The following is an 11,743-nucleotide window of genomic DNA, read 5'->3' on the forward strand; positions in this document are numbered from 1 at the left end:
CCTTCATAAAAATGCATCAACAAAAACAAACAAGCAAAAGCATTGTTAGCCATAACAATGTGACAAAAGTTCTTGTATCAGAATGCTTAAAATATGGAATCTTACTAACAAAATATTGTTAGAGGAAGTATTATGTCATGGTAATAAATTCCTCTAAGTTACATAGGGATCACTTTAAAACTAAGGGAGACAACCTCCGGACAAGATTAAGAAACAAATAAACAAAGGGCAATAACTCTTCAAATATTGTTCAATCAAATTAAAACAATATGTATGCGTTAAAAGCACAAGAGATATTATGTTGCTCTGAATTACAAAAAAAAAACATGGAAAATAATGCAAACCTTAATATATTTATGATCTGGGATGGAAACTTTCTTACACTCTTAATTATTACAAGATGTTAACAGCGAGAGAGACCCTTCTTTGAACCATTGGCTACCCACCTACAGATCTAGAAGGGACATACATGTACTTATATGGTAGTCTATACGTTAATTACCCAAAAATATTAAAATACTGCTTTTAAGCAAGACTCGGGCCAGAGCCCCACTCGATTTGCACTCTTCTCCTTCTAGAATATATCTTCCGGTCACTCGATTTGAAGCTCTTCTGCTTCTGGAAGATCGTCTACCTCTTCCGTCTCGAAGCTGGAAGATTTCTCTTCCAAGATGGCGGCAACCATGATTTAAGTGTGCGAGTGATGAGTTTCACTAGAGAAGGATATACGACACATACATGCATGTGTTTGTATCATAGTGTTTGGGAAAACTTAAAAACTTGTTTATTTTGGGTTATATTCTCCCGGTTTACTCGATTTACATCTAACGGAATGCGATCTTCTTAGAAGGCTTCTCTTCTGAGAAGAGTGCAAATCGAGTGGGGCTCGGGGTTGGGTTAACTGCCACACAGCCAACTCATTTTCTCTCATCCTAGTAACGAACGGTCACCAACACTTGTATCATGTTTTCATTCCTGCTTTACACGATTCTCTATCGTCCAAAACTGTTTGTTTCCATGACGTCACCTCAATGTTCTTGTCTATCGTGTTATGACGTCACTTTATTGTTTTGGCAGTGAGATACACCAGCGTCAGCGAGGCCATGACCTTTCCATTTCAGCAATATACATCACAGCTTCTCACACTTTTTAACACACTACATTCTAAATGAATTATTCACTGATTAATGATAAAATATTTCAACAATCCACATCACAATGACGTCATAGTTCATCGTGACGTCACAACTCTTCGTGACGATGAATCTTTGGTTTCTCGATAACTTTCTCTTCCTCTTCGTCATCCTCGTCCCCGACACCGATAACAGGTGCCATTTTCCTCACGTATTCCCTCTTAGGTTTGATGTCCTGGACGTTGACAAATTCTGACTGATATTTGTTTTTTTTAAATAAGGCCCTACCAAGCTCATCAACTAGTTGAGTCAGAATGTTCTTTCTCTTGGTCAGATACTCGACCGTCCTTGGCCAGGTCGTCTCTGGAAGAAATTAGTCCATTATATAATAAATCCTTATGTACTGACAGTCAGATTATTGTTTGAAGTGTAGCCCTACGCCTAAAAAGGTACGTTATCCTATTCTTGAACTGGGTGCTCGACTGACGATTAGGGGTTTCTTTCACCTGAACGCGAATTAAATACTTATTGAAGATGTTTTCATTGGATACTTGTACACAAGCACCTTTTCGAGAAACATTGTTACATGCCCCTGTGATACGTATAATATACTACACAAGTCCCCTCCCCCAGAAACATTTTTACATGCCCCTGTGATACTAATAATATACTACACCAGCCCACCTACCCCGAAATATTTTTACATGCCCCTGTGATACTAATAATATACTACACAAGTCCCTTCACCAGAAACATTTTTACATGCCCCTGTGATACTAATAATATACTACACAAGTCCCTTCACCAGAAACATTTTCACATGCCCCTGTGATACTAATAATATACAACACAAGTCCCCTCCCCCAGAAACATTTTACATGCCCCTGTGATACTAATAATATACTACACCAGCCCACCTACCCCGAAATATTTTTACATGCCCCTGTGATACTAATAATATACTACACAAGTCCCTTCACCAGAAACATTTTTACATGCCCCTGTGATACTAATAATATACTACACAAGTCCCTTCACCAGAAACATTTTCACATGCCCCTGTGATACTAATAATATACTACACAAGTCCCCTCCCCCAGAAACATTTTTACATGCCCCTGTGATACTAATAATATACTACACCAGCCCACCTACCACGAAACATTTTCACATGCCCCTGTGATACTAATAATATACTACACAAGTCCCTTCACCAGAAACATTTTCACATGCCCCTGTGATACTAATAATATACTACACCAGCCCACCTACCACGAAACATTTTTACATGCCCCTGTGATACTAATAATATACTACACAAGTCCCCTCCCCCAGAAACATTTTTACATGCCCCTGTGATACTAATAATATACTACACAAGTCCCCTCCCCCAGAAACATTTTTACATGCCCCTGTGATACTAATAATATACTACACAAGTCCCCTCCCCCAGAAACATTTTTACATGCCCCTGTGATCCGAGGGTGTAATAGACTACCTGTCAAACTGACCGATATTGTGTAGGTCGTTATCAGATAATTATACAATGTTTCCAATATAAAAAGAAATGTAATCAATGTTTATTACAATTAACACAATTAATGTACCTCTGTATTTTGATTATGTAATTATTTCGACTCCTGTCATCAGAAAAAAAGCCCGATTGTCAAATTAGACTAAAACAAGAAATATCTTTAAAAAAGATAAACGGCATAGTTTTAATGTTTGTTGTTATAATGTTAAACTAATGGTGAGATAAATTAACGAACTAAATCGTTTTAGCACGGATAACAAAATTGTATCAGTTTCAATCTTAACTTTGTTTCGTTTTTAACAGTAAATCTGCATTTTGCATTTACCGCTACATTGACCAATCACATACTTCATCTTGACCAGTAACGCCACCTGTCGCGTCATATCCGGGGCCAAAAGAAAATTATACGGCTATGCCGAAAAATCTGACAAGCTGGACAGCTCCCGTGTTCCAGTAGTGATATATTTTCCATCTACATCTAGTCCATATAATCCCTGCCAGAGTTGTCGTTCCTTACATCCACCGAGTTTAAGGGGCGACAACTCTAGGTAGAATGAGAAGATGTTTTTGAGACATACCGTCAGTATTAGCGAGCGCCTTTAGAACGGTCATGCGTTCCTCCTGTATTGCTTCCACCTTTCCGTGATGATCTATCAACTCCAGCAGGTAAATATAATAATCAGCGAGTCTACAACAAATAAATATTGATTAATTATGGACCTTTAATGAAGTATACATGGTGTTAGATCAACCTGCATATTAACATACAAATGTATATATAAAGCATTTTATAATATGACTGGTGGCAATTCCCAGTCCTAACTGGGGGAGCGACGTCACGAGAAGAGTATTTTAATCCGTTACAGAGCTCGTTCTATGACATCATAATCATTGTGACGTCACAATGTCCAATGCCATTAATTAATTTCAACATAAAGTAACCAAATATAAAGATTTGTACAAATTCCGCCTCAAAATTCTGAACTATAAATGTCGATTGTGCAAATGAAATCGATTTGAAATAAATATTGAATTCGAAATTTCATATGCAAGTTCTTTGTAGTTAAGTCTGTTATTTGTAGATAAAGAATTGTAGCAATTAAAAAATGGACCTTGTGATTAGTCTCGTTGAGCAGAGACCCATCAAGCAAGTGAAAACCAGGTGAGCCATGCGGGCCCATTGGGCCTCTTGTTTTATATTACATTTCTATATATTTCTCAGTAATTTGAGGATTGCATTGTTTGGAAAAAAGTATTTGTAGTTCTTAATGTTGACCATCAGATAAATACATAATAAAAAAACATATCTGTTTATTTTCTAAACATAGAAAAACAAATTAAAAACTCTTTAACAAATAAAATGCCTTAGTAAATCAATACGCATCGAAACCGTGCAGTATATTCCGGGGTTCATATGGTCCGACTTCTAAATTTGGAAACATGAATTCATATATTCATGAATATTAAAGAGACATTCCTTTGTTTGAATAAAGTTTAGGCCGTCAAAATTAAACTTATTGGAAAATATTCATTTTTTCCAAGTAGTAAAAGTTATAATCTTTACATTAATAAGGCAGTTTTACTCTCAAGATAAACCAAAGCCAAACCGTGGCAGGGGATATAAAGAACATTGATAAGCCGAAAGTTACGAGTAGTGGATTGTGTACTTGTGCCATCTGGGTCGAGAAAAATCATTCACGCTTATGTTCAATTACTAGTGGAAATGTCTAAAATATTTCATAAAAGAATTAAAATGAAGGAGATTGTCACATTCTTTTCACATACTTGCACCTTCTTACATCCCATCCTTACCCTTCCCTTATCCACACTTCCACACTAAATAATCATTTTATTGTTAATGTCATCTTGTATATTTTGTATGTGTTATATAATATTGTATGGGAAGGGCTTGATATAAGTTGGAAAACTTGTGCCCAATCCTATTGTATATATTTGATACAATAAAATATGTTTAAACTAAACCAAAGCTCTTCGAGTATTAAGTCCTGAAAAGTCTTAATTCGACCCGAAGCATCACTAATTACCGCAAAGACATACGATATTTGTATACGATACGCTTTTTTCCTTTTCCTGTTCATTTCGGCGTTAATTGCATTACATGTAGGCACAGACACTCATATAATCATCGTTCGGACAAAGATTTCATCAATAGAAATTGTTCTGATGTCCGAACGAAGGAATGTCCATTTAACCAAAAGTATTTGTTGAATTAAACGGTAGATATTGTTATTTAGAGAACAAACAGGACATATTGTAATAAATTAACAATAAACAGATATTATAATTAGTTATTGTAATAATCATGGCAATTATTGATAGGACAATACTTACTCGTTTTTCTTATGGTTCTTGGCGATATCCTTGGCTTCTACCAGCAGTTCACTCTTAAAGGGAGATAATTCATAGTAAAATAGATATTTATGTGTTCGTTGTAGACATTTCTAATATCGCAGACTTTTTTGTACCGGCACCTACATTTAGTATATAGAATACACATAGACATACCAGTATTTAATTAAAAGGAATACAATCGGTATTCCATTAAGTATTTAAGTTTTAAGATTATCATTTTATAACGTTTCTAATCAGAATATCAGAAGAAAATCTTAAATTAGTTTCCCTTTTATAAAAATGCCTTAACCATGAAATTATGACGTCACAACAGCAAATGCCCATATCAATTTCCTAACATATTAACACAGATACACATATTGAAATGAATATCATATTGAAGAAACATTTCCCCTGTAAGATTTTTTCCGGTTAGCATTTTCATCTAATGACTAATGTTTTATGTTCCAGCCTGACACACTCCCTGACATACAAAGTTACTTACCATTCGTTTGGCGTTCCGGATAGTTTCTATGTGATCCGCAAAGAGACTGTCGAAGTCCACAATCCGCCCAGCCTGTTAGAAAAGCCAACTTTTTATAACTTATATACTATGATTTAAAAAAAAAACAAAAAAAACAAACTTATCTAGGTGTTTTGTTTTCAATGATATATTAAGGTGTCTGACCCCTACCAAATTCAACAATATGCTAAAAGGGATTTGTGTTCGGTGAAATATGAAGATTTCTTACCCCGACCAAAGACAACAATATTTTTCGGGAAAAGGCTTTATATAAGTTGTATAACCTGTGCTCAATCGCTTTGTATATGTAATTTAGTAAAAAAAATATGTTAAGATAAATAAAACTAACGGGATTGGTATTTTATGTAATATTAAGGTTTCTTATCCCAAACAATATTTTAAAGATATTCATACCAAATATAGAAACAATAGACCATGTATGTCATCTGTCGGACATCTGAACTTCTCACAATGTTAAAACGTTTCATTGGAGATGTTTTCGCAGAATGGCGACAGTTATAAACGATGTTTAAAGAAAACCGGAAGTGTTACCTTGGGCGGAAGTGTACCATCCTTAGCCCGGGACACACCCGCGTAGTCCTCAATGAAGCCCATGAACTCCAGTTTCTCTATTGTGCCTCCGTAACGCTTTTTCGTAGGATTAACTCCGTTCTCTACCCAGTACAACGTCGGAAACACCACGACCACGAATCTATAAGTATACGATCATTGTATTCTGCAAGACGGAAATGACGTCATGCGATTGTCATTTTACAAAAGACAACATCAGACGTATGTTATTTCAATGTTCTATTGTTTTGCATGGTCGAATTGAACACTGTTCTTTCCACAGGGACTTGACCTTCTCTAAAAAATTTAATGAATGTTTGTATATTTTATTTTGTTTGGGTAGTGAGCCTTAATTAAACGTAAAAGCTAAAAAAAAAAAATGCAAACGAGGGTTCACATAGAGAAAATTAGCCAAGTATTTTGATAAAAAAAAAATACAGATCTAGTTTGGTAGATGTCATTGCCAAGGTCACTGTAATTATGTAAAGAAAGTTATCCGTGAAATGGTACTGGAAATATATGAATCACTGTTAATATAAAGGACGTACTCTTTACGGAGTTCTGGCTCTGCTCGCACGTCAAGGTGAAGAAACGCCACCTGGTGGTAAGAAAAGGAACTATAGCAAATGAAACACAATCTGGTGGTTAGAAAAATAAATATAGTTCATGAATCAACCGATGGTAAGAAAATGGATGTTTTGTTAATGAAGCGTCACCTGGTAGAGAGAACGTAAACTATAGCCACACCTGGTGATGAGAAAGAGAACCATTGTTATACTGTACTTGGTATTAGGAGAGGGAAGATGTCTAAAAGGCGCATCCGAAAAAAGGTTTGAACATATTTTTAAAAGTTCACTTTTGAGCCCTCTTCACTTTTGCTATTTTGCTATCTACTTAGAACTACAGGCTGGAGTGTGTTGTATTGTTTACATCTACTAATCAGCTAATGACACCGTAGATATTTTCTCTTCTCCTCACCTCTTCGTCATTCTTGAAGATACGCGCTAGTTCCTGGAATTTGTTGTAGTAATCATCACCTGAAAAAAAAAAGAAAAAAAAGTCAAAGGCTAGAAATGCTGAGTTGTACTTATCATAAAGACAATATAAGAAGTTGTTTCTATCTTATTTTTATTTTTCATTCGTTTAATTATTCATTTAAAATACGGCTTAATCACGTGACTAAACAGTTTCCCACTTACTATTATCGTAAAGTAGAACCATAGCCTTCAATCCCTGAGAGGATATAATTCCGTGAAAGTTGTACGAGTCCAGGCGGGTCGAGTACTGCTTCATGACGTAGGCAAAATCTGTGCCCAATTTATTTGCGATGAGATCGACGATTGTGTCAACAGTGATATCCCCATCAAACCTGCCCACAGAAAAAAAGGAATACTTGAGGAGTGCTTGATTTTAATCGATTCAATTCTTGTCATAACGATTGTAGTTTGTTTTATAGTAATGACGTCTTACAGTTGATGACGTCATGCAGCTAACTACAGTAATATTCCAAGTTACAATATGTATCTATTAAAAAAATACTGTCAAATATCACATAACCTGTTGGTCACTTTGCACGTGTTTTACCGGGTGAGCGTACAGACGATGCAGATCATAACACACTCATGTGTTATACCACAGGGGCCAGCAACTATTTACATATATGAATTGAAAAAAAAATAAGGAAAAAAAGCTTTAACAAAACACGATACGTTTTATGTTCTTCCATAATTTGTCTTGTTTTTATCATCATTTTTTTCATATCTATATCGTGTTTAAACGGCCAATTAGCGAATGTTTTTGTTGGTGTTCCTTATCTATTCTTCTTCTTTCTTTCTATCTTTATCCCCGTCTTCTTTAAAATATAAAATTAGTTTAAATAATCTGTTGCGTGACAAATTTTGTATATACACGTACACCAAAGGACGTAAGCCATTTGCTTTTAATACGATAGTGACGAGCCCCTGTGGTATACTGCACTTTTCAAGCGCTTCATTGACAGCGCGTAACCGCGATATGTACGTGCGTAACCGCGATATGTACGTACGTGGACACAGGTACTAGGAACTGTTTTGGGTCCATGTATTATTTGACACTCATCATTTGTGTGGAAATTTTATTTTGAGAGGAATTTGGAGGATAGATGAGAGGAACGGACCATCTTCACTGCTCTATTACGACCTCAGGTAAGTGCGTTGTAATACAGTGATCGATAAGGTCACGCAGTGTAGAATACGTATTGCAGGTATGTTTGTGTGGACGGCCAATGTGCAAGCAAAGTGATTATTATTAATTATCATTAACGGTTTTAACTTCTGCTATTTTACGGCCTTTCAGTGGACTAGCGCAAATGTGACATTGTCACGTGCTTTTATACGGGTCGGCCCTGAGTATGCACCCTCAAGTAGAACACAAACTAAAATTTCGACACTTCCTTAGATACGATGACGGGAGCATATTTAAGACACAGGGGATATCTCAGAAACGATTTCTGAATACTGAAACTTCGTAAATAAATTTTTAATCTCAATTGGAAGCTTTTAATTTTAACTCGCACTGTCAGCTTTAATATTTGTGATATATGAGATAATTACATTATTTAAACTAAACTTACTTTGTGAACACCTGTTTTCCCGCCTCAAAATATCCGAGGGTGGGGAATACATCAACTTTGTATTTTAAGGCTAGAGCCTTACTGCGCATGCGCCCAAATATCACATCCTGGTTGTACGACTGGGAGGCAGCCCAAAACTTAGGAAAAATTCGGTTACAGGGCGTGCACTCTGAAAAATGGAGTGTTTACAGGGTGGTTATTTTGTCTTCATTTTTTTTCCAATTGTTAAAAAAATGTTATACAGTGTTATTTCACTATGTGCACGTTCTCGTGTGTCAACCAATCAAATTGCATGTTATAGTTATATCATATGCAAAATTAAACTATGGTTAAAAGTTACATTGCATGATTACAATACAGGTATAGACATACTGTCCCTGGCTTGATTTGAATTTCTGAGTAATTCCTTCATCAATCTTTATATATCTCTTAACAATGCCAAAATTTAGAGATATGCTTGACAGCGTTACGAGGATGTTTGTGAATATATTTTTGAAAAAAAAAAAAAAAACGAGCATCGTAATTCTGTAAAAATGACTATAGTTTCATTTTTTTTGCACTTACTTGATTTTGTCACTAACACCAATAAAAACTTCTTTTTGTCCAACAACTGAAAATGTAAGATAGAACAATAATTCAAACAACTTCGCATCAGATGTCATTACAGAAATAATCGAAGAATTATTCTTGACAATTTTAGACGAATTTTATTAATCGAAACATATCGACCGATTCCGTCATAGCCCGATTTCCGATCATTGACGGAAACTGCCGAGAATATGAATGCCACCTGTGATTGTCTTGGTTTACATATGTGGGATACACAATTTTGTTTATAAAATCATTTTAATGTTTGATCAATAAGTCCGTGTTGGCTTTTTGTTAGAGACATTGACACAATCAGACAGGGAACAGCAGCTGGGACGAACGTCACATGGGCGCGTTCGATCCTAAACATATGTCACCATTTCAATGTCTTACTACATATCTTGTACTCGTCACAAAGTCTCAAAATATAGGTCGAGGTTCATTTTTGAGTAACCATTTAAGTTCTGTAATTTCCTCCTTTGCGTTTACGAGTATTGAAACCTGTCCCAACGGAACACCTCCGCGGACAACGTCTTTGAAGAGGCAGGTTTTCATATTAAAAAGTGAAATTTTCTTGATACGGTTAGATGTAGGTTGTGTGAAATGCCGAAAAAATGAAAGACATTTTTTTCACTGTGTGCTAGTCCTAAGTGAAAGAAATCCGAAACTTGCCTGCGCAAAACGACCGATCAAGCTTCCAATTACTAATGACCATTATTCATTAGTTAAAATTTGTTAAACTACGTCATTCCATTCTTCCCTCTGCTTTTCTGTCTATCTTTATGATAGAACCGACAATATTTGATGAAACTTATCTTGAACATCCCGTTCACTTTTATATGTAGGTACGTAACACACATACGTGTACATATGTATAAGGTTTAAAATATAAGTATACGCAAGAGGGGTCTTTTTATATGAAATTACATGTTATCAAAGAAAACCATAGTAAATGTTAATTATACAGCATGTTTAAATTATGAGTAAATTTGTAAAATTAAATAATCGTGAAAGAGTGAATTCTGGATGAAAATCAATCCTTGACGCGCCTGTAAATCTACTTACCGAGTGAATATTTTTCTCCGTGATATTGAGTACGTGTCCAGAGGCGAGTGTAAGGAAACACAGGAGAATCCCACTTATAAGTGTAATCTTGACCGGCTTCATCTTGTTCTGACAATAACTGACTTGATTAAATATTTATATCACAAAAATAAAATTGATGTAGAAACAATAGGCATAAGAAGTCTTTTGTTTTCACGGAATTTTTTCTTCTGTTTTTCCCTCAAATCTTACCCTTCACAGGTAAATGAATCCAGTTTTAATATATATCTCTCTCTACTAATATCCTTCCTGGTTTACCTGTGATTGCAGTGTCAATTGATTAGAAGCGGACACGTGTATACTGGTCTCAGCTTGCACGTGTACACAGCGTCCAGATGTTACCAGCAACTAACACGAGTTCCCTCCCCTGTCACACTAATGAACATGCATATCAAATATAAGTTTTTTGATCAATGGCGTACGTTTCACAACGAGTCATGTTTAAAAAAGAAATTCATTTTTATTCAAATCCTTTCAAGATTGTCCCGATCGATATACAGAGGTTGGCGACGAGTTTATGAGTCGGATGACCATCGGGGTGGTCGAGTGGCATAGTTGTAACATACTTTATAAGTGATCAGGGTTCGATTCTCACGTTCGGACGTGAATAGGGATTGGGTCTGCCGCCCGACCACGCCGGTTTCCCCATCTTCGAAGAAGGGATTTCCCGGATACTCCGATTTCCTACCATAGTACTTCGTGCGCTTCCATCCGGGCTTACAAGAATGGTTGATACAACTTTTATCGTAATTGTTGTAGAATAGAGGTTTGAAAACTGGTATCTTTGTAGCTTATAACGAAATCTAGAGAAAACAAAGTAGAATGAGAAATAGTTATAAAGATATATTGAGATTTGCAGTCTGATAAAAATACAGGTCATCTTCTCCTTTAACTTATCAAAAAGGACAAAACAAACACATGGGTGTATTTCACAGCGACAGAGGTACCGTATGATTTAATCAAATGAAATAGCATTCTTCAAACATATAAACAATATAATCAATACTATCTGTTCCATAAAGCCATCACTAAAGCCACTAAATTCCTACAAATTTAAAATACTCTCATTGATGAGTTTAACGCTAGAACGATCGACAGCAAATTTAAATTTCATTATCAAAATAAAAATATACGTTTGTACCACGCTACCTCTGTCACCTGAATGACGAACCCAGGTACTAAACCACGTGCAGGCCCGTATTTGCACCACTCGCACGTGCAAATACGCCCACAGCGCCACCTATTGGCGTAACATAACAAGGAGAAATTAATTTCATCCTAATGGACTAAGACCACAATTAAGTACTTCCGGGTTCAGGCCCCACGAA

At 35.9% G+C, this 11,743-nt stretch overlaps 1 protein-coding gene across 1 annotated transcript; it reads right to left on the reverse strand.

Annotated features, from left to right (window-relative positions):
* Positions 1-787: 787 nt before the first annotated feature.
* On the reverse strand, positions 788-10,620 carry LOC117337957 (protein disulfide isomerase-like 2-1). Its single transcript, XM_033899113.1, has 11 exons — positions 10,377-10,620; positions 9,288-9,333; positions 8,724-8,892; positions 7,312-7,481; positions 7,091-7,149; positions 6,661-6,710; positions 6,095-6,254; positions 5,525-5,596; positions 5,020-5,072; positions 3,246-3,355; positions 788-1,496 (listed from the first exon to the last, which is right to left on the reverse strand). The coding sequence occupies exons 1-11, from the start codon at positions 10,476-10,478 to the stop codon at positions 1,243-1,245; spliced, it is 1,245 nt and encodes a 414-aa protein (XP_033755004.1). The 5' UTR covers positions 10,479-10,620; the 3' UTR covers positions 788-1,242.
* Positions 10,621-11,743: the final 1,123 nt, after the last annotated feature.

Source organism: Pecten maximus, chromosome 11, assembly GCF_902652985.1.
Source record: "Pecten maximus chromosome 11, xPecMax1.1, whole genome shotgun sequence".
Classification (NCBI taxonomy): Eukaryota; Metazoa; Mollusca; class Bivalvia; order Pectinida; family Pectinidae; genus Pecten; species Pecten maximus.